Below are 25,089 nucleotides of genomic sequence, written 5' to 3'. Positions count from 1 at the left end.
ACCTTCAACATCAACACTATGAAATAAAACTAGCAACAATCAGTGGATATTATTTCCCCAGAGGATACCTGAAATAAACTCAGTTGGATGGTTTGTTAAATTGATCCCTTTCTCACTGCAAGGAGAACCTTATTAATTTAAACTTCTTAGGGACTGTGGCCTCCTTATAAAGCAGAATTCAATAAATGTTATCCATGAGATTATTTTCAAAATGAGGACATTGGTGCAAATCAATTCCAAACCAAACCAAACAATAACAAATAAATCACTTTTGGTCTGCTTTAGATATATGTCTTCATGTCACAATGTGAGATCAAACAATTATTTTGAATAGCAAATTACATATTAAAAAACAAAATAAAGTTTATTTTGATAAAATACTAGACATGGGGGTTGAATTATTTCCTGATTTTTAATAAAATAATCTATTTAGTCCTGTTTACTTGATTTATATACAGCCTTGCAAGTTCAAAGAAGCCCACAGAGAGCTCCTTCCTCCTCTTTTCTCCCCACAATTAACAATCTCAAGAATTGGCTGAGAGAGAATGACTGACCCAAAGCTCCTGCTGTTAGAATCTGGGTCTCCTTGTTCTTTGTCCAGTATCTTACCACTACATACATCCTTGCAAATGCTGTTAGAGGTGACAAATGTGTTTCTATGAATGCAAGCCAAAAATATCATCCAACATTGTTGCTCATTATGCAGTGAAATTCCAGATCCTGATTTCTTAGCAACAGATTACCAGAAGATTTATTTAACTAGTGAAAGGAGTTTAACTAACTAAGGCTGCTTCATGTAAAAACAATGCATATCCTAAACTGACTAGACTGTATGGAGTTTGCTGAGGAAGACACACAAATAAATAGATGCAAAAGGAAATGTTTTAATTTATGATACACTGCCATCCCCATCTGCTCCCATTGTACATAGGAGTTTGTGCTCCCTCTTTCCACATAAACAAGAAAATGCTCATTAAGCTGGAACAGCTCACTGAAAATATATTTGTTAATGGAATTGCTTTCTTAATTCCAAGAGAATGAGAATATTAGATTAGATTATTTTTTTTATAATTTAAAAGACTGATAATGTGCCAAACATTAAGAAACAAGTCATTTTGCAACTTAGCTCTAGTTTCAAACCAATGTATTATTCATAATGTCTCATCTGTTGTATGGTGGTTGATGGAGAACTTACAGCAAAACAATATGAACAAAGCTGATTTTGATTTCAAAAGAACCTCAAAATTTAGCAATATTTCATCTTTTTTTTCATATTGTAGAAAGCATACAATCTAACAGAACCATGTGACAGACATTTGTCATACAAAATTATACAAAATAAGGCATGACTTATTTCTGTTACTTTTTATGAAATTTTAATTTTGTGCCACTTTTGACAATGTGAAACAATTCAATTTATAAATATGTACTGTTTGTAACTTGTAACATATTTCAGTATTTGTTGTATTGCCCATACTCCAGCCAAAGTTAAGCATCTTTAACCATCCATTCGATTTAAGCTTAACAAAATCAACAAAGTTTAAGGAAGTCTTGCTGATTGAGTAGTATCTATACCATTTCTAACATTAGTTTTTAAAAAAGACAGGTTAATCTCCAAAAGTACTTTTATACTTTTAAGATTCAAAAAACTTTAAACTCGCTAGAGTTAAACCACTATTTGTTTGATTGCTAATGAGCTTTGAATATGTCACTGGCAAAGCAGAACTCAATACAAGATAAAATGGAATGGAATTTTGCATGTTCTTATTAATTCATTTTGCATTTTATAGTTACTAATGAATGACCTGAAGAACTCAAATTTCACATCAAGGTTAAATCACCTTTAAAGAAACCAAACGGTGCCATTATTTGCATAGATTTATACGACTTTTAATTCTGCAGTAAGAGAGAAAGTACTCTGCTGATTTACTTCAGTACATTTGTTGTACAATATTTTAATTACCATATTAAGATGCTCAGTGCCATAATCTAAATAGTTACCTAAAGACCCAGATGTATTATGTAAAAAGTCCTATTGAATGTAAATTAATCCAATTTTATGAAACATCGTCTGAATTGTTTCTCTTCTTTCTCTTGTAATTCCTGGTTCTTTGTGGACTCTTATTCACATATATGAATATGTAAAATAATTTAGGTTGAAATATTCTGAAATCTGAGATTTGACAGGTCCCATTTTACTTCCTCAAGTTATATGGGAAACAAGTTGTTCTTTATCAGATGCCTCAGTTCCCTTTTAACTGCCACATCAGTGTTGTCTTGGTTTATTGTAATCCTATTGATTCTGAGAACTTGTCAATCATTTTTGGCAATTTTGACTTTCAGGGCCCAGCTGCTGTTAGCAAACTGACAACTGTAGAAACAATATTCCCCTTTCAGATGAGCATTTTTTGTCTCTGGATAAACGGAAGATAAATTTATTTGAATGTATTAGCTGCCTATTGGACTCAATTATAACAAAATATTAATCTACAAATTATGAAGGCAGACTGTGTATAAAAATGGCAAACATGTCAATTCAATAATAGAACCATTTCCGGAGTATGTTTCAGTACAGAGATAAAGTATGGATTATTCAGTTACAACTCAGACATCAAGAGAGTGACTGATTTTCACCTTAATTCGGCTCACTGCTTCCTGAGCCTGCATCATTCTCACATTCTTGGACGGAGTTTTGTCTGAAAGGAGCTGAGTAGAGCCAAGATAATTGGCAGCAAATATGATTCCATCAATTAAATCTTCAGGATCACAAGGCCCTGGAACTACAGTATATAAAAATTGAATTATTGGGCAAAATTATATATTAACGGGAAATAATAGAATATATTATTATTGGTACTAGCATATGCAGTCTACAAATGGAATTCTGGTGTGGCTGAAATTCATCACTCCCAAAAAGATTTGATACAATCAGAAATGAACAGGACTATCTTCTTCTCTATCACAGAGAAAACACTTGATAATCTAATTTATGTTGACATTTGTTTGTTCTGTTGTGAGAGAAGTGCCCCTTAAGCAAAACAACCTGAATGGATTTTTTTTCTCTCACCCCATGTCAGAAAGGCACAGAGCGCACTCATGCCTCTGCCCTAGCAATGCCCATTATTCTTTAGCCCTGATTATCCATCATTAGCTTGAAAGGAAAGCAATACTAACTGACATAACCAAAGTTGTGGGCAAAAAGGAAATTAAACACATGACCGTGTATTTAGCTTCATGACATGGTCACTATTCATCTTCAACAATAGCAACAACCCGTGGAGCTAGATAGGCAGCTAGAAGTAGACATCGATGGACCAGAGATGAGCTCTGTTGATTAAAATTGTTTTCTATAAATTGAGATTATTGTTTTAACTTCAGACATTGTAGTTTGGATTGTGAGATTCTTGCTGTTTTAACTTTGTACGTCACCCAGAATCACTGCCATGAGATTGTGAGAGAGGGACATATGAATGAATGAATGAATGAATGAATGAATGAATGAATAATAAAATTTCACCGAGAAGTGGCTCTGACATAAACATCTATCTTAATTAAGTATCTGACATAGTAATACAAATGCACCTTTTGAAATGTGTGCAGTAACTTGAAAAGGGCAGAGGGAAAGAAGAAAACTCTAGTTTTTCTTGTTTTAGTTAGCAATGTTTATACAACAGGATTAGCTGGACCATTATTGAGGCATTATGAAGACCTCTGAAAAGCCCCTCTTGGATTTCAGTAATGTATCTTTTCTCCAGACTGCCCACAGTTTTTCAAACTTTCTTGGACACAAAAAGGACAAGATTTTGGATTTTCAAAATTCTAACAATTATGTGCGTGCATGGTGATTGCCTGGACAAATCAGAAGTGATTTGCCATTGCTTCCTACCTAGGGCTGACACAGAATGATTGTCCCAAGGTTACTTAGCTGACTTTGTGACAAGGCAAGAACTTCTATTCACCTTGCCCGGTTTCAAGCTCAGTATCTTAATCACTATATCAAACTGGCTTTCCCAATGATTCACTTCTGCTTCTAAACCATGAAATTTACACATATACTTAGATGCAACCCTAGGAAAAAAGCTTACCTTGACTGTTGTATGGAACTCATACATTTATAAAGCACTACTTTCTAAAACATGTTTCAGTCTCAATGACGTAAAATGATGTTAGTGTTCTAAAATATTTTAATCACTGATAGGTAATTTATTTTATCAATAAGTGAATTAACAGGCTTGCTAATATAAGAAAATATAATGCATTTCTCCTTCAGCCCTACTGATATGAGAAAAGACAGTAAAAAAGTAACCCTCTGATTGATAATAGTGTGTGGCTTGATTTCAGAAATAATTTGATGTTTCTATTGTCCTCGGTGGAAAGAAAATTCACAGATGAAAAGATAATATGCTCAAATACAACTGGGTTGCAGAGAATATCTACATATGCATAAAAGAAGTATTACTCCATACATACATACTCCAATATATGGACTTTTGAAATTCTGTATTTATTGTCTCCTCATTTTCTGAGGCTGTGGTGGTGCAATGATTACAATGCAGTATTGCAGGCAAACTCACTGCTCAGTGTCAGGAATTCAATTGTGACTGGCTCAAGGTTGACTCAGTCTTCCATCCTTCCGAGGTCAATAAAATGAAGACTCAGATTATTCGGGGCAATATGTTGGCTCTATAAACCACTTAGGGTGCTGTAAAGCATGAAGCAGTATACCAGTATATAAGTCTAAGTGCTCTTGCTATTCTGTTGAAAAAGTTATTTGCTTCTTCAGCAGTAGAATTTGTCACAGGGAAAACAGACTGTAGCAATTCATATAACTCTTCCACATGCATCAGTGCTATCACCTTGCTTAATAAAATAATACTTTTTAAGAACATACTGTACGTCCAATGAAGTTGAGCAATTCAAATTGTTCAATTCAATTATGCTACTTTTGTAACCTTATCAAAAAAGACAAATGTTGATTGCTTATAAAGTTTAGGATAGAAAAATGTTGGGGTAAAAGTCATACAAAGATAGATTTAAATTAAAACATCTATAAATATCTTCATATTTTTAATTAGTTGTTGCTAGCATCATTAAGAAATGTGAATTGTCATTCTAATTATATTAAGTTTTTTAGATGACTAAAGCAAATTTACTCTAGCAAATTAAAATGCCAAGCATATAGTAATTAGATCATGGAATTAAATCTTTTTGGTTCAACAAAAATCACATGGAACAAAATTAAATATGAAAATGTAATATAAAATTAATATTCAACCAAAATTGCAATGTTGGAATTAAACTATAAATGTTAGCATAATTTCAAAAAGTCATTTGAAGCACCTGTGTAATTAAAATGTAGGTGCCAATAACTGGAAAAAACTGTTATGCAAGTATTTGGAGAAGCATATCTTAATATGCTAGATGTAATTCATTCTCCAAGAATACATACGATTGTAAATAGCCTAATTTATTGTTGACCTGTAAGGCTGTGATTGCAATACAACTTAATGAGATTTTATTTACGGATCTAGAATATTCTGAAGAATGTTCAGAACAAGAAGTAATGTGCTGCAATAGTAAATGTTTCAAAGTAGGACTGCAAGATGCACCATTACTTATCCTGTGTCATTGTCCCATAGATACAATTATCTCTGGGGTTTGTGGTGTTGAAAAAATAGGGAAAATAAAGTCATCTGCTGAATCCAGAGCTTTGCACAAAAGGGGTGAAATTTGTGTTGCAATGTCACAATACATATTTTGTTACTTAATCCCCAGTAGACATGCACAGAAAGGGTTATAAGGGCAAAAGGAGTAAAAGAAAACATAATCAATCCACCCAATAAGGTTTATGGATACATAAACCAAAGGAAAAATAAGCAATAAAAATGTAAGCCACTAGCTATTTCAGGTGCTATTTATTCAATTTTCAGGTCTGGGTTTTTTAAATTTTTCTTCTTTTTTTAAAAAACAAACAAACATCCATACATAATATGTTTGAACATAATTTAGTGTACAGCCAGAGGCATGCAAAATTATTACTTCTTACTGTTGCTTTCAATGCTAAACATCAGCATGCACAAAAATAACCTTGCTTTAAGGTGTGCTTAGATTCAGTTTACTTCTGATCTATTATAGAGGCAAAGTAGCCATGCAGAATTAGTGATACAGTGATATTATAGTGGCCTAATAGCTGACTGAAAAGCACAAGTATCATATAAACATTTTTTTTAAAAAGTACCATTTACAGATATGACTTGAATTACAGATAAACATGATTTGAATCTAAAATCTACCTATATGCCTTTTATATTGAAATGATTGTATGAGTTAATATAAAAAGACTACCGTAGGTACCAATCTTTTACTGTAGTTGGACAAAAACACTGGCTAGCATGTCAATTTAAAGTCAATGCAATGATTTCTCACTAGCCATTTACTATTAACACCACAGACCCTTGATTGTACAGATATGCAAAAGAGAAGAAGATGTAAATGTGATCGTGATGGTGGAGGTTTTTTCTTCTTGAATCTGGCTAGAAAATCATTATGTTCAATCCTATACTAGATACAACAAGCCAAAACAGAGGTGATGTGAAATGTGTGCTTCCTTTTTCTCTGTCAAATAGCAGGTAAGAGGAAATTGGTGAAAGAATGGTTGCTAGTTTTGCCACCAATTCAGTACCAAATAGGATCCCTTAAAGTGGTCCTGCCTGCATCAGGATAAATGCTCTGTTGACCTTAGGAGGAATTTTTATCTGGGAGAATTGTTTAGAATTGTCTAAACAAATTAGAAGACTTGGAGAACTGCAAGAAAATGTGGCCTAGAATATCTTCCCCAGTATGAAAAAAGGTTTTAGAAAAACAACCAATAAATTGCTTTACAATAACTCTATTATGTTTAAAACAAAACACTAATTTATATAAAAAACATTAATAAACTGTGTCAATAAAACTAGAAACTTCAAAGTACCACCATCATCATGAAGGAGAGTAAAGAAAATGGAAATGAAATTATAAACACCAGTTCCCAAATGGTGACCTATATTCCTTGAAATTCTTCTTCCTTTGGATCTTGTTGAATAAAACTTTCATTCAGAGTTTCCGATAAGGATTAATAGCAATCTACTCATTTTTTATGAAACAAAAATAGCATCATAGTGGAGATTGGTGCCCAGAAAGCCAATGCTGGATACCAAAATCTCTCAGGATAAAGAAGAGATCATGAAATGAGCCACTAGCTCTCCGGACAACCTGTACGTAAACTGCAGAAACAAAACCTTTGTGGTTCACTCACTAGTTGAGCAGCTGAGAGGTGCAGGATTTCATCCAAATTCACAGTTGCCATGTAGCTTTGACTAACAATAAGTCAGTTAACCCTAATTTCTTAGCCACGTTTGGAATTATCCTACAGAATGAGATTTTCTTTTAGAGCAGATAATAACTCCTCTTGCTGATTTTCATTTCTTTCAGGATTACAAAATTAAAAGAAAATTTGAAGATTTAAAGTAGAAAGAACATTTGGCAAAAAGCTTAACAAGAGGTGATCTCAGGAAGCTTAAAACAGATGGTGGATTGCTATTTTTAAAAGATAGTTTTACAAATCTGTACTGGAGACACTATAATTTAGTAAGGCAATTAACTCTGCTCATGGGAATGGTTTTTGCTTGCTACTGAAGAATGTGGACTATTGGTGGAATTATAAAACAAAAGATAAAAGTAACATGATTGGGTTCCTGATTGTAACTGTCAACCCTGAAGCTGACCTGACCGAAGCCATCTTGGAAGCTTCAGTGCTGCTACACTGGAGCTGAGGGATAGGGAGTGGGGATTTGAGATAGCGGGCTTTGCGAGAAGTGGCAAAACCCCATAATGTGCAAGTTGAAAAACGCCAGAGCTCCTAACAGCCATTCCGGGTCGGGAGCAAGGTCTACCTCTCAACAAAATACCTAAGATTAAAACTCCTGTGCAAGAAGCTAGGACCAAAGTTTATAGGGCCTTTCCCTATAGTGAACGTAATGAACCCTGTTACAGTACAGCTTAGTCTCCCTCACTTGCTACAGAAAGTGCATCCAGTCTTTCACAACAGTTTGTTAAAGCCAGCGGTAGACTCCCTGATCAGATCGGTAGATCAGGCAGCCGCAAAACCAATAGTGGTGCAGGGGGACATGCATTATGACGTAAAGAAGATTCTGGATTCAAAATTGCATAGGGGTAAGTTGCAGTACCTTATACAGTGGAAGGGGTACTCCCTCTCTGAACCCACTTGGGTCAAGAGCTGGGACATGAAGGCAGATAGGTTGGTCAGTTTCATAATGAGTACCCCCAGAAACCTAAGGGGCCTCCAGGGGGAGGAAGGGGGGGGCTAGACTGAATCTTGACTAACTTCTCTGTGCTTTCTTTTCTTTGCAGGAAGTCCTTTTCAATTAAGGGGGGGCGCCTGTCAACCCTGAAGCTGACCTGACTGAAGTCATGGAAGCTTCAGTACTGCCACACTCAAGCTGAGGGATAGGGAGGGGGAATTTGAGATAGCTGGGATTTCGTAGCCAAAACAAAATACTTTCTATTGGGAACCAAGTACATTCTCACACCTGGTCAGAGGAAGGAGGAGTGATGTCACCAGGCAACCAGACAGTGGTGTGATTGGACCATGTGATTGTTTTGAGAAAGTGACAAACATTTACTTTTAATTAGGTGAAAACCGCGGGAACCTTCAGACTCAGTTTTCACCAGACTTGTGCCAATATGATATATCCAATAAAGCTATTCTTTGAGGAATCTACCTGCCTCAGTTTTGCTTGCTATGAGTCTATTGCTTGGAACCCTGACAGTAATCATGAAAATATAAATGTGATGTGGATTTGAAATTATAGCATAAATGGGACTGAAGGGGAAGTTTGATTTTCCTTTTTGCTTTGTTTGAACCTTTCGCTCTTGGATTATAACAGTGATGACTCAAAAGACTGCATGACTAAAAAGAATTTTGCAAACAGCCTTCAGAGAAAGCAATTACATTTAGATTTATTTCAAGTGTTTGATCAATTTGGCAAAAAAATGCCTGAGTCACTGATTCCAAATTCACAGCTTTGGAAAAAAAATAGATGACGGCACAGAAGTGGAGATAAATAGATTGTAAAATAAATTCATGATTTGCAAGAATAAGAAATGTTCTAAGAGATATTTTGGTCCATTTTGCGAAAAAGAAGACAAGGGATCAAGTCCTGCAACATTTTAATATAAAACTGAAGATCAATAATGCAAATATAATTGTCCTAAAAGAAATTCCTATCAACTTCTATGTAGAAGAAAGAATACTCCTACCTGACTTATGCAAAAAATTATGATTTGCCAAAAAAAGATTCCATTTCACTGGAATATATTAGGTGTGAATTTTTTACTTTTAAATGGGAGACATTTGACTGAATTCTATTTAAAAGACAAGGTAATTTTTAGAAAACTTTAACGAAGAACTGGGATATTGCAGAGGAGACAATAGAAAAATCACAACAGATATAAAAGGAATCTGGAAGAGATAATTTTGAATTAGAGCTACATGTATTGACTTTTCTAAATTTTTGGCTTAGTTATGGATTACAAAGTTCTAACATGGAATTTAAACAGAGCAATCTTTTCAATGAATTCTATTTTACAAGGGAAAAATGCTAGCGTTTTACAGTAATATAGCACTATACATAAAGTGAGACAAGATTTGACTTCAACAAGCAATTATAGATTAATATCATTATTGATTGATTATAAGATGTTCACAATGAACATAGCTGATAGACTGTAAATATTTATTTTATTCATGAAGCTCAATATAGGTTTTTATCTAAAAGATAGTTAAAAGTTAATGTCCTTAGACATTGTTGTGGAATATTTGGAACAGCATAATGAGAAACAAGCTGCGTTATTTTTTTTCACGCAGAAAAAGCTTTTGAGAATTTGAACTGAATTGTATTATTTAAAGTTTGGGATTATCTGAATTTGAGAGTATTTTATAAAATGAGTAAAGTAGATTTATACTTTGTTGAAAACACAAATTATTGTTAAAGAAGATCTAACAAAAACATATGCAATACCAAAAGGAACAAGGCAGGGCTGTCCATTGTCCCCTCTTCTGTTGAGCTTGGTTCTCAAAATTGAATAGAGACATTAGACAGGATGAGAGGATTATGGGAGGTAAAATTTTTAAGAGACTTATAAGTGAAGACATTTTGTAGATGCTGGTTTTGATGCTAGTTTTGGAAGATCCTTTAAAGGGAACTGAAATATTAATGGAAGGCTAAAAGAACCGGTTGTTGTTTTTAGATTATGGCATTGTTATATTAGTCAGATCACCATGGTTTTGCAGTGAAGTATTTTGGCTGCCAATTTACCAGTGCTCTTGTAGGACATGCTTGAGCACTCCCTAAAATGCACCAGAGGAGAGTGAGCTGTCTTCGCACCAGAAAGACAAGTGACTCTCCTGCAGTGTCATCCTAAACCCTTTGCCAGAGCTGCCTTGTAAATGAGCACTGCAACTGGGAAGGTTCAGAACCGGCAGGAACCTACTGCCTGCACAGAAAACCAACCTGTCTCCCCACTAAAGTAGTACCTATTTATCTACTTACATAGAACATGCTTTCAAGCTATTAGGTGGACAGAAGCTGAGGCGATAGGAGTTCACCCCACCACACAGTGCTAGGGCTCGAACTGCTGGACCAGAGACCATCTTCACCATCACTAAGCCGCTGCACCTCTAAAAGAACTGATACATTGGCTGGTTTTAAAGTTAACAAACAGAAGGCAAAGATGTTAACAAAAACTATAAAGATATAAGATCAAAAATAAAGAATAAAATGGGTTTTAAGGTTGAGAAAAAGATAAAATACTTGGGTATTAATATGACAAATATGAATTGTATCTTATCTCAAAATAATTATGCTAAGACATGGAATGAAATAAAAAAAATATATGTTAAGATGGGTGAAAACACAAATGTCATTGCTGCGGAGAATTTCTACAATTAACATGAATGAATGCTATTTTTTTGTTCATGACAATATCCATTTGGACATTGTACATCAATTATGTGGAAAGGTCTATCTAAATTTGTTTGGCAGGAGAAAAATCATGAGTTGGATATAAGGTGTTACCAGATACAAAAAACAAAAAGGAAGGCTGGGGTTAACTGAGTTGAAATTATATTTTGCAGGTTGCCGTTTATAGTTTGGATGAAAGAGTGGATGTTGCTGATAAACAGGGGGCTTTTGCAACTAGAAGAACATGATCTGAGATTTGGAGGGCATGGATATTTATGGTATAATAAAGCTAAGGTTAATGTAGATTTTAAAAATAATTTTGTTAGATGTGCAATATTGAAAATATGGAACAGACATGAACCCAGATTGTGCCTAAAAATATCTTTGTAGCTCTCAGCACTAGATGAATTTCATTGAAGAAAAATGATAAGTAAACACAAATTACTAACCTATGGCACTGCAATATTGCAATTTTTGTCAAGAAGAATCCAAAATAAAATAAAGAGAATATCTTGAAACAGAAGGCTACACTTGTCAATGGTTTTCTCATGTACAATTATTAGAAATATTTAGGTATTGGTTTTAAGTATTGTTAAGACTGAGTTTGAAATAGAACTGTGTACAAAGGATGAACATGTTATTAAAATGTATAAATGTCTGCTGAAAAACAAGTGAAGGAAGATATAAAATTTGATTATAATGTATAAATGAAACAGTGGGAGAATATGCACTCAAAAGGATTAAAATATACATTATGTTATAATCTTTAAATGTATTTTTAATAAAATGATATATTGCTGGTATATTTCAATTGAAAAATTCTCTATAATATATAAATATATAATATATGAAAGTACTTCAAATTTATGATGGATATTTTAGCATACTTTATAGTTGCTAAACTGCTGAAAATTTTAACTCAATAACATTATATAATAACATATATTAATTCAGAAGATTTTAAAGATTAATATACCATTGAAACCAGAGGTGTTTCTTTTGGAACCGATCAATAAACTGTTGGGAAGAAGTCAATGAACTTTACTTTTATACATACATTTATACAAAGGTGGAAAGATTTGACATTACACACAATGGAGGAATGGATGGTGAAGATGATGGAATTTACTGAGATGGTTAAATTAATTGCTTTGATCAGAGAAAAGAGACTAAGTTTAATGTTGACTGGAGACTTCTTACAGACTTTTTGTGTGAATAGAAAAAAAATGAAATTATGATATATGTTCTACTCAGTTTGACGAATAGAAAAAAAATAATTATAGAAAAATGTGACCCAGAATAAGAGATTAGTTTACATCTATAGCTATAACTGCTGTAAAAAAAATCAGAAGCTACTTTTTAATATTTCGTTTCTTTTTTTTTCCTGCACTTTTGGCTTTGCCTTTTTCTTCCTTCTTTTTTCTTCCTTTTAAATTAGTTTTTGTTAGTTTTTCTTTTTCTTTTTCAAACTTGTAATAAAATTATATGACTATAACTCTAATTCAACTGCTGACAGACAAAACAATTGAAGAAGCTAGTGTTCTAATCAAGTTTATTGTTTTCTTTCCAGTGTTATTTCTTTTAGCCAATTCCTATTTCTAAAAATCCACAAATCTTGAAAGTAGTTATTTTTTAAACAGATGAATCATTCAGGGATGACATTTCTTTCTCGGCAATCTCAAGTGATAAAGCCTGCTTCTTTCTCAGATGTTCTTCTATTCTTTATGCATAAATAGAGATCTCAGAAAACATTCAAATGAATCTGAAAACTTTTCAGTTTAATAATTCATCCCACTTTATATATCTGTATAGACCAATTTAAATTTAAACAAAAGACAGGTTGACAGCTTACCTTCAACATAGGTTGGGAAAGAAGCCAAGCTCTTCCTTGACTGTAATTAAGACAAACAGGATATCAAACCAAGCTAAGCATGCTGAGGTTTGCATTAAAAAGCCTTTCATGCAGACCTGGCAGTTATTCATCACACAATGACAGTTATTACCCAATCTCTGCAGACAGCCTATTAAGAAATACTTAAACATGTTTCAAAGTATTAGTTCTTTATTAATAAGTTATTCTGAAATGTATACCCTTAGCATTAATTAAGACTTTCCAGATTTACATAAGTACCGGTATATAAATGTTAATATTTCTAACACACAAGATGTCATTAAGAAAAATAATGCAAAGTATTCAAGGATTTCAATATCGAGGACTTCTAGGGAAAAAATAATGAACGGAAGATCCGTCCACTAAAAGCAGGGCTAGCAAAGTGGCAGAATGAAAAGCCACTGAATAGACCACTGCTTTATAATTCCTCTCTGGACAAGGAGAGGACTTGAGATCACACCCAACTTGTTCCACAAGAGGAGACCACAAGTCCACAACCTCCAGTGGGTGTGAAGCTCTGGATAGGCATCTTAGTTCAAATTATGGATGGTGGCTTTATGGACACTGATTGCATACTTCCATTTTTAATCACTTTTGAAACTGCTTCTGCTTTTCACCCATTAGGAACTTCCATATCAATGTTTTACAGCACCAGGTAAGTTTCCTTCAATCCTTAGCAAAAGAAGTTTTAAACATAAATTTGGGGACTTTAAAAAATCATTTTCCGAATAAATAACAAAAGGGTTATTAGAACTTGGATTTTGGAGAAGTTACAAACAGATGAAAGGGACTAGAGGCCTTTGAAATAAGATTTTGAAATTAATTATAAGAATCCTTCCTGTGGGAAAATCCTGTTGTTTTTAAATTGTTTTTAAAAAAATGTTAGGATGGAACTTTGAAAGTTGGACACTAGAGGGAATCAGAAGGAACTAATTACAATTAATGGAAAACACTTGAATTTGACTTACTAATAAAGAATGGAGCAAAATACTTTAACATGGGCCTACTGAAGGAAATTTGTGAACAATAGACCCAGAAGTTAATGTTAAGACTGATTGCCATTACAGACAGACTATGTTTAAAGGATATGATGGAAGACGAACAATTTTTACCGGACAAAACTAAGACTGATCTGATAGTGGATTTAAAAATGACAGGCATTAAAAATAATGATATGGGAAAAGATGCTACACTGGATATACAAATGAAACTGGTCATTGTCTTAATAAGTAAAAAGGGATATACAAATAACAAACCAAAAGACTGACCTGGATAACTTTCCTATACTGGATTTTCCTACATTACATAACAAACTTTTAAAAATTTTGAAGCGTTTTGAGAGAAGGGACAATAGACTTAATAGACTTTTGCTGACTAGGATTGAATAATTAAGCTTTAAGGATTTGTTTATAGCTAAGAGATGAGATATGGGTAGAAAACACCATTTGCTGTATTTTAAGAGAAGATGATATATTACTAAAATTGTTTAGACTTGCTGTGATTAACTTATTTCTTTATATATTTCTTTCTTTTCTATTTTTCTTTCTAGTTTCTTTCTTTTTCTGCATTTTCTAGTTTTTAGTTTTATTCTTTTGTGTGTTTTATTAGTTTGCACTAGTTTTTATCTGTTTAATCGTAATCTATATATCTATATACTATTAAAACTGTAGTTCCTGTAACCTTTAACTGGGTGAAATTGCATCATAGGTAACAGTTTTTAAACCAAAGTACTTCGAATGAGCTAACTTACAGGATGCATTTAAAATCCAGCACCCATGGCTTCTATGGAAAGTTGGCAAATTTTATAAAATATTTTATGACATAAATATTATCATAAAATGGTTGATGATATAAAACAAAATGCCATAAAATGTTTCCTGTGCTGATGTTTCATGTGCTATAAAGTTCAACATGGGCTATTTTCAAGGCAGATACATTTCTGAATGCATCCCTGAATTTTTATTAACTTTTCCAGTATGTTAAAAGTTCTGTCATTGTTGAAGGCACTGTGGAATTTGGTAATGAAATATTTTTGAATTATGTTGGGTTGTCTAGTGTTTAATAAAATTACTATTTAAAAAGGATTTATATATCCAGAATTGTGATAAAAGCTTTAAGCTGTCCTCTAGTCAGTTCAGACTACTAAACATCTGAACACTACATCCTAAGATATAACATAGTTTAGAATTTTCTTGGTTTAACACAATATTTGAACCCATCCAAATTAAGAAATCATGATCGATCATGATTGATATCAATCATAATGTATGAGTTCGAACTTTATGCTAAAAAAACACCAAATAAATTATGTTTTTTTGCTATTACTAAATCAGGCAGTCTGGAACATAATTCTGAGAAACATATAAAAGATTCAGCCATATGTATGTGCAGTTAACCTCAGAATTTATTAGTGACAGAAAGCAGTAAGACATATGCATCCAAGCCGTTTCAAAAAAACCCAGATCAATCTATATTTCAAAATTATTTCTTCAGGACAAAGCCAAATAGCAACAATTTTTAGAGATATTCAAGTATATATTTACCACTAACAGTTTATAACTGAAACTACTTTTCAATGGGTTTTTACTTGTAATTTGGAAAATGATAAATGGTAATTTGATGTTAACTTTTAGATGTAGTTTTACTTCTAAAGATGAAACAATAGTTAATTCTTAAATTTGTACTACAGAATTGGCAGAAAACATTTGCTGGAGTACACTATTTTAACTTAAAATGAACGAAGAGCATCTATATTATTGGCTTTCTTCATCACAAGGATTTTATGAGCAAATCAATCAAATTATGTGGTTTATTAGTTTTGTTATTATTACATACATAATTTTTGATGTGATAAAGATTCATTTGAAAGTAAATAGGTTTGTCAATGTTGCAATAGCTTGGAATAAGAAAACCGCAGATCCAAGTGAGAAAAAAGTTACTACCAAATAATAGAAAAGAGCCTGCTAACAAGGCAGTTTCTGAAAATTAAGCATTAGGTAAAATTCTGACATCTGTTTTCACAGAAGAAATTATCACTGGGATCATCACCTGATCCATTACATGCCTGCAATTATTTTTGATCCCACTATACTAATAAACCCTTTAAATAATTTATACAATTGCAATGAACAGGTTATATAGTACATTGTCTAATAGGCGTGATAATAAAGCAGCATAATTAAATGTATAAAGTTTCTGAGAACAGCTTGCTATCATGTGTACAAACTTAATCTAACTGATATAAAAGGTTTGATTCATTCTGGCTACTGTTACTACTATAAGCCTAGATTCCTTCCGAAATAGAATGTATATGGTGAAAGGTTGAAATTTGTATTCTTTGTAACAAAGAATACTGTGTGCAATATTCTGATTAATCTTGCCTTAAATATTTGGTTTTATTCAAAAATGATTATATGATTCCTCTCTCTATCACCTTGAACCATTGGTCTTGGTTGTGTTAAGTTCTCTTACAGAAGGAAATGAAGAGGAAGACAGAAAAGGGGGAGATTGTCAGAGATAAAACATGTCACAACTAACTTTGGGCTCTGACTTCACCCATTTGCTTTAGCCTGCCCTCCAAAGTGCCCCCCTGGCAGATTATTTTGAAGAAATGCAACTACCAACAGGAAGGTTCCCCACTCTGGCCTTAACACAGCAGATTGAGTGGGTGAAGAGACTCACCCATGAAACTCTGGGTATTTCCTAAATGATTGCTCCAACAGCTACCAGTTTAAGTTCTGGGGTAGCTATTCTGTTTTTCTCCCTTTCACAGCAAATATCATGGGGGAAAAAGAAGGAAAAAATTATTGAATGATGGTATTGAAGAAAAACTTGACTGGAGGCATCAGAGAAGAGGTTCATATTGGAATTTTAATTAATGTCAGAATAAATGTTAATATACTAACCCCAAGGAAGTTCATAAGTAATTACAGAAGTATGAATGATTTTCAGATGTGGTTACTACATTTATTCTTCTGATACTGGATAAAAAAGTCATTTTTTTCAAACACAGAAGAATTTCGAAAGGCAAGTCTCCTATACGTTAGAAAACGTAACACTTTCTATTATAGCGCCATATTCACAACTTACAGTTATTACTTTTACAAAAAGGAATTTAATAGTCCTGATAATATGAAACAAACATAATGAGAAATGTACACAGTATATATGCATACATCTATTATTAATACTGTAGCATCTTTGTCTTAAAGGCTCAGTTATTGTGTTTGATTTATATTGATATTTGGATTTTCATCTTTTTGGTCAGTTAGAAATCTTTTCTGCTTCTAGGGTCCATATTTTGTAGTATTCAACATATAAGCAGATGTAGCAGAAATGACTTAATGCATCTGGTTTCAGCTGCTAGATTTGTGTTTTCTCATACGTAGTACACAATACTTAGTTCCCAAGGATCTGCTGCCTTTAAAGAACGAAGAAGGGGACTTATTTCTATTTGTTGTTTGGAGCAAATGTCTAACCTCTTCCATAACAACAAATATTATAAACATTACAAAGAAAGCCATTGTTAGTCTCTACATATAAAACCTGAGAAAAGCAAAGCTATCGGCTATGTTTTGCCAATATACTACAAGTATATAACTTTGCCAGCATATAACAGAATGACATTGTTTTATAGGAAGTAGATTTACATGAAAATACGATTTCTACTTCTTCTTTATGGAAGATATTTTAAAAGAGAATAAATAAAACTAACACTCCTTCAGGATTATTTAGTAACCTATTTTTATAAACCTGCCTGCTTATTGACAAGCATAAAATTTATTGGCACTGCAGGTAGTGATGAATTCTTTAAATGTTTAAAGAAGAAAAAATACATATCCAAAATAATCACATTTCCAGTTTGTGTAATGCAAAACATAAAATGAAACTGGAAAATATTCCTAATAAATGGACTGATTTTAATAATATTGCACTCTACCTCCTTATTGGTGGGGGTTTCTGCTGTACCACAGACATCTTGATGATGTTGTATACTTGATGATTCAGCACCTTGAGGTGAAGATGGATCAGGAGATGGAGACTACAAGATATACAAGGAAATACAATTCTGAGCAAGTAACATATAACATTTTACTATTTTGGTCTCAAGGTTCAAAATTGGATTGAAGGTTCCAAAAAAATAGTAAACTCAGTTAATTTAACTGAATTCCCACAACACTACCTTCAGATTTATATTTACTCATTAAGAAATAAAACTGAGAATCACAAACTGCAATACTGAGCTTGAGCCGTACTTCAAATTTAAAGAGAAAAAAAGTGCTTCAAAGCATTTTGGCAATTCTTAAAAAAACTGCATCTTCTCTCCCAGAAATGGGAGAAAAGGAATGCATGGCGGCCCTACCCAGCTACAATACAATCCCATAAGAAGTCATGTTTGTTTTAAGCAGTTGTTGATAGATGACAAGTGAAAGCCCAAGGTACTCCAAAGTATTCATCCCTTCCAATCCATATGGCTTCCATCTTGATGTTATTCCAAAAAGTACTGAAAGCCTGCATTATTTTCCAGGCCTGGGAAAAGGATGATGTAAGACTTGGTTTTGTTTGGTTTTCTTTTCCTGATGAAAACCCCTTTGCTGCTTTATTTTATTGTTTTAGCTTTTTTTTATAATATAAAGGGTTCAGAATTGTTGGGAGTCAGGCATTCTTTAAAGCTATGTAAATAAGCAAATAATGTTTTCTCTTCAAAACCTGTATTATTTATCAATTCCGGATTCAGTTTTAGCAATATTTACCCATGATAGTTCTGGAAATCAACAGGTTTGTAAAATTAACATAAACAACCTACCCCATTATTCTTGCTTCATTCATCATATAGAGGTCCAAATGGTGGCCAATTCATTTTGAGATATATTTGAGAGTAAGGAGGCATATCCCATCTTCTTTCTGCTCATTCATCTTCCCTGCTCGTTCATATATGTTTTTCTTACATACTACACCGTTTATATACCAAAAGACTATAGTTGTTCGAATGTAATTCTGTTGCTGACACTAAGTTGCCAAGATCAGATCCATATATGAAATATAGGCAATTTGCTCTGAATCATTACACATCAGACCAATAAGCAGTGCCTCTGTTGAAAACTGTTGTTCTCTTGCAAGACCTTGTGCTATGATTGACGTATTTTCACTCAACAAAAAATACCAGCACAAATATTAATTTACTTACTATTTACAATAGCATTTCCTGTTTCATATGTAAATTATCATATCATACATTAGGCAGAACAAAGTATATAATCTATATACTTTATGACAAATTAACAAACTTATTTTTATTGCAATGCAATCTTACTAACAATTTGTAATTATGCTAATACAATCATTTCAATGAATATTACCTGTACCTACTAATGTAGGGCTAAACTTTAATTAAATCAATAGGATTTAATCCTGAGTAAACATGCATACGGCAGCAGCATCTATCACTATTTATTCTATTTCTATAATTTACCTACCATGTTCCTAAGATACTCAGTGTCGTACATCCAGAAATTCTCCATTTTGATGTTGCTGTTCAACAAGAAAATAATCCACTAGCAGATGGCAGCAAATTGCTTTTTCCAGTGGTATTATACGCTCAAGACTTGAAAATGAAGCCAGTAATAGGAGATGTTGCTGTGCTACCTATGTAGATTAACCTTCTCTGTTATTTAATAGCTGTAAGAAGGTCATTCTACTGTAGCAAATAGCTCCTGCTCCATAAAAGGCTGTCAGTTGTCTATTCTTTTTATTTGATTGCTTTTCAGGAGCTTTTATCTATCAGAACTTAATCCTACTAGTGGCTTCCAAATAATAGCAATACAGTAGCAAATACTATTATCAACATGTGAAATAGAAAAAGCATTTAGATTATTCAGTTTATTTTAAATTTATTCATTATGAGTCATCAGATCATTGTCAAAGCAACCAGAAAGATAGATTTTCTCCACGGTTCTTTTAAAAACCAATGATAAATTTGAAAACTTTTCTACTGAGCATCTTTTAAAACACTGTGAGCAATGCAGAATTAAATACATATTAGCATTAATAAAATTGTTGTTTTAAATACTCATTTCAAATACATTATTTCAATTTCAAATATTCAATATTCATTTCAGATACATGATTTAAACATTAGTCTCTGTACGCATGGAAAAGAAACAAATCAAACAGCATGGCTGATCTAATTGTTTATAATAAAAAACTGAAAAAATGAGAGCTTCTGAATGTAAGACATACCATTTCAGTGATACTGAATCAAGAATCAGTCTTAGACCAGGAATGAGAAGAAAGAAGTGGGAAAAAATGATATGAAAATAGAATAAATGTAGGAAGAGAAACTATGACTGCTATAGGTATTCCCTACTTAACAATGGTAATTGGAATCAGAATTTCAACATCACGTGACCATGTTACTTAGCAATGGTGGACCGTTGAAAAGGAGGCCATAAGACATTAAATCACATGATCACAACTTTCAAGTTCCTAAAGGCTTCCCCATTGACTTTGCTCATGGGAAGTCAACAGAGAAGGTCACAATTGTGACTGTGTGACCACAAGACGTTGCAAAGTTTGGAAATCCAGACTGATTGCCAAGTGCCCAGATTGCAATCACATGACCGGACACAGCACGGAAACGGCATTGGTCGCATTGGTTGATGATCTCTGGAGGGCTCGGGACAGGGGTTGCTCCTCTGTTCTGGTCCTGTTAGATCTCTCAGCGGCTTTTGATACCATCGACCATGGTATCATTGCGCACCGGTTGGAAGAGTTGGGGATGGGGGGCACCGTGTTACGGTGGTTCTCCTCCTTTCTCTCTGACCGGTCGCAGTTCGTGTTGGCAGGGGGGCAGAGGTCGACCTCGAGGCCTCTTATATGTGGAGTGACTCAGGGGTCAGTCCTCTCGCCCCTTCTGTTCAACATTTATGTGAAGCCGCTGGGCGAGATCATCCGTGGCTTTGGGGTGAGATACCACCAGTACGCTGATGACACCCAGCTGTACATCTCCACCCCGGACCACCCCAATGATGCCCTTGAAGTGATGTCCCAGTGCCTGGAGGCTGTACGGATCTGGATGGGGAGGAACAGGCTCAAGCTCAACCCTTCCAAGATTGAGTGGCTGTGGTTCCCGGCATCCCGATATAGTCAGTTGACTCCATCACTATTGGGGGCGAGTCTTTGGCCCCCACAGAGAGGGCTAGCAATCTGGGAGTCCTCCTGGATATGCAGCTGTCCTTGGAGGAACATCTGATGGCTGTAACCAGGGGGACCTTTTGTCAGGTTCGCCTGATTCGCCAGTTGCGGCCCTTTCTTGATCGGGATTCCCTGTGCACAGTCACTCACGCCCTCGTCACCTCTCGCCTTGACTACTGCAACGCTTTCTACATGGGGCTCCCCTTGAAGAGCACCCGGAGGCTCCAACTGGTCCAGAACGCAGCAGCGCGGGTAGTGACGGGAGCAGCATGGCGCTCCCATGTAACACCCTCCTGCGTGAGCTGCACTGACTCCCGGTGATCTTCCGGGTGCGCTTCAAGGTGTTGGTTATCACCTTTAAAGCGCTCCATGGCATAGGGCTTAGCTATCTTCGAGACCGCCTGCTGCCACCGACGACCTCCCATCGACCCGTGCGCTCCCACAGAGAGGGCCTCCTCGGGGTGCCATCAGCCAAACAGTGCAGGCTGGTGACCCCCAGGGGGAGGGCCTTCTCTGTGGGGTCACATACCCTCTGGAATCAGTTGCCCCCAGAGATAAGGAGAATCCATTACCTCAGTGCCTTCCGCCGTGCCCTTAAAACCTTCTTTTTCCAACAAGCCAGGCTGGCCTAATTTTTTAAGTGTTTCTAATTGTTTTGTTTATCGTTTTTAATTAATGGGGCCAAATTTATATATATCTTTTAACTGTATTTTAATATTTGTATTTGATATTTTTTACTTGGCTGTTCACCGCCCTGAGTCCTCAGGGAGAAGGGCGGTATACAAATTCAAAATAAAATAAAATAAAAAATAAAAATAAACTATGGGTGTGCTGTCATGGCCAGAACTTTTGAGAACCGGTTGTAAATACCACTTGTGCCATCACAAGTTCAAATAGTCACTGAATGAGTGCACTCATTGTAATGTTATTTTTGAAAATGTAAGAGTGAGGTAGGGGTGGGTGGGTGTGTGTGTGTGTGTGTGTGTGTGAGAGAGAGAGAGAGAGAGAGAGAGACAGAGAGACAGAGAGAGACAGAGAGAGAGAGAATGTATGACTTGAACATATTAACATAAATATCTGCAAATACAGTTGAATACAGGATAACATATGTGCTCTGCAAAGAACTTATCCCAACTTTGTAGAAAAGTATAACTATGTAATAAAGACTGTAACATATTCTACACTAGCCCCCCTGCCCCTAAATGATAGACAACTTCTAGCATCTAAAGTTTGAAGAGTGATGCACGCACACACACATATACATACACACACACACACGGCTTATGACATGTAACAAAAGTATTGAATACTCTTGAAAAATGAAATTTTGTCTGTTTAAAAACCTAAATCAAAAAAAGCCAAAGTGATGTGACACAATTATATTATTGTCTCCTTGTGACTGCTATCATTTTCTAACAAAAATGTTTATTTCTTTTTTTGTATTATTTATTTGTAATAGAAGCTGAACTAAGTTTGCAAAATAAAAGAAACTGAAGTAAGAGGCGGGGACAGTTAATCAATTAACAAAGGTCTGACTATTACAGCATTTAAAGTGTGCTATTTTGGAATGCGGGTGTTCATTGTATAATTTATTATAAATAAAATGTCCTCTCATCAGCGTTCTGAAGTACAACTCCAAAACTTTTTTTTAAGCAAATGTTGAGCACTTCCTCACATCCATATTGCTGATCAGAATCCTTTAGCCCCTTCCAGCACCTGAAACCTACTCAATTATTCAGTGCAACCTTCTCTATTCCCTTTATTAATAATAGATTGTCCCTGCTATAGGAAAAACAACAACCCCAGAAGCTTTACAAAATAACTCTAGCATTGGATTCAGAACTAAGTTAAAAATAGAATGAGCATTACCTCAACAAAGAGGTGAAGACACATGTTAAGTTAAAAAAATACGTTAAAACTCCAGTTCATCAAACCATATTACCCATGTGTATAATTTTCAAAACGACACGAAAACAAATCTGTGCTGTCTGAAGCTTGCAAACCAAGCAAAGGCTGTCACCAACTGTTCTTCAACATGGCTGAGAGGTATTCACTGTGCGAAGTTATTGCTCTGTTGGTCCCAAAAGAGAGGGCGCACAAACTCAGGAAGGAATGCCTTTATTCGATAAATGTATCACTGCACAAAATGCAATGTCTTCTGAGGAAACGACTTTAAAATAATATGTATTAAAGCTAATGGTTTCTAAACAGTGGTAACAGTAATGGTTACTAAATGTAACCTGCCTCTGATCAGAAAAAATGTGAGGGTCCAATATGTCATTATGACAGACAATCTGTAATTTAAAAAATGCTCTGGCCACTTCTTTTTAAAGAACAGAACCTGGAGTTCAGAAGTCTGAAATACCCAATCTGTGGTCACCAAGGAGCCGAAGAACCCATTTCTTGAGACCTGCGCAGCTCGTGACCTTCCCTTCCGATGTTCAAAATTACATTACTTTTTTAACTGGGTGACCTACATGCAGTAAAGTGCTAAATCTTCAGCACTATTTTCATTTTTAAAAATATAAGGCTTGGGGGTCTTAAATAGATCCTTAGGAAAGAAAAATACAGGATGCATTCATTTGGCGGGTATTTTCTTAGGAAGTCTGCTTTTGCTTGTGTACTGTGAATATATTTCGCTTGTTTGTTAATTATATTCTAATATGTGGGCATACAGAATGAATGTTTTGACTGGCTACATACATACATACAAACGACATCGTTTTTCTTCTATCAAATGGATATTGCATGCTTTGTAGGAGCAAGCAAATATGCAATATAACATTTGGAGCTGGAACCTTGTTTTTGGCTTATACGTTGATTTCTTGATGCAACCTATAGATATCTCTCTGTGCCTAATTGGTACATCTTTTAAACAATGGTCTTCTAAAACATAAGGTGTATCAGCATTGATTTATATTCCAAAATATTTTATGACATCCCACAAATAATCCTAGCAGATTAATAGACAAATGAATGCATTCAATTTATATAACAAGTGATGCCTAGAGTACCATTGGGGAAAGATAAAGAGCAAATCTGACCAAACCTGAGTAAAAGTTCATATTTGGGCTTCCATTGTAGCAATAAGGGGGACAAAACATCACTATTTCTGCATCCTGATTGCATAATGATGATGGCTGCATGACAGCCCTGTTTAGGATGCCCCACTCCCTATTGGGGTTCTTGGGCCACAGGTTCATCTCCAACGCTGTGGTGAGGAATATTCATGGTATCTGATAGGAAAAGTCATTCAGATTAGCTTGGAGTTGGACTCTAACAGGCAAGTCCTAATGAGTTGCCCAAGGAAGAATCCTGTGATGTTATCTGGACTGAGTTTGATTCTTTTGCCCAAGAACAAGGTGTTCTTGCCTGTTAGTCCAACCCTGTTTGTTAGATCCTGGCTTCCCTGGGTTATTAAAACAATTTAGATGACCATGGGATGGCTTCATCTGGTGGTTTGAGCCTCTTTGAGAGAGATGGTGGTCCCACCAGCCTTGAAGGAGATAGCAGTAAATCCCTTCCTCAAGAGGTCATTGCTGGAATAGAATAGAACAGAACAGAACAGAACAGAACAGAACAGAATAGAATAGAATAGATAGAATAGAATAGAATAGAATTTTTTATTGGCCAAGTGTGATTAGACACCCAAGGAATTTGTCTTGGTGCATATGCTCTCAGTGTACTGGATAATTGTTGAAGAATTATCTTTGTTAGAAAATTATCAGCCAGTTTCAAATTTTCCTTTTCTGATGGAGACTGTGGAAAAGGTAGTTGAATGACAGCTAGAAAGATCTTGAAGGATCTTGAATTATTATCTAGAGTGCTTTCAATCTAGCACCAGGCCAAGGTACAGTGCAAAGATAGCACTAGTCATGCTTGCTTATGACTGTTAGTGGTGTCTTCGGTGATCGGAGTGGTGCATCCATCCTAGGGCTCCTTGATATTTCAGCAGCTTTCAATACTTCAACCACATTATCCTTC

At 34.8% G+C, this 25,089-nt stretch overlaps 1 protein-coding gene across 4 annotated transcripts in view; it reads right to left on the bottom strand.

The window, feature by feature from the left end:
- Nucleotides 1–25,089, bottom strand: part of APBA1 (amyloid beta precursor protein binding family A member 1) — an 88,921-nt gene that overhangs the window by 9,969 nt on the left and 53,863 nt on the right. For all 4 annotated transcript variants that reach the window (XM_034410269.3, XM_034410270.3, XM_087886163.1 and 1 more), the window contains exons 3-5: nucleotides 17,852–17,953; nucleotides 12,874–12,913; nucleotides 2,635–2,780 (exon numbers count right to left, since the gene is read on the bottom strand). In XM_034410269.3, coding sequence (XP_034266160.1) covers nucleotides 2,635–2,780; nucleotides 12,874–12,913; nucleotides 17,852–17,953 — 288 coding nt within the window. The remainder of the gene's footprint in view (nucleotides 1–2,634; nucleotides 2,781–12,873; nucleotides 12,914–17,851; nucleotides 17,954–25,089) is intronic.

The sequence above is a fragment of the Pantherophis guttatus genome, chromosome 2, assembly GCF_059756535.1.
Source record: "Pantherophis guttatus breed Tessera chromosome 2, ASM5975653v1, whole genome shotgun sequence".
NCBI lineage: Eukaryota > Metazoa > Chordata > Lepidosauria > Squamata > Colubridae > Pantherophis > Pantherophis guttatus.
Note: the sequence above shows the minus strand (reverse complement) of the source record. Positions and strands in the feature narration are given on the sequence as shown.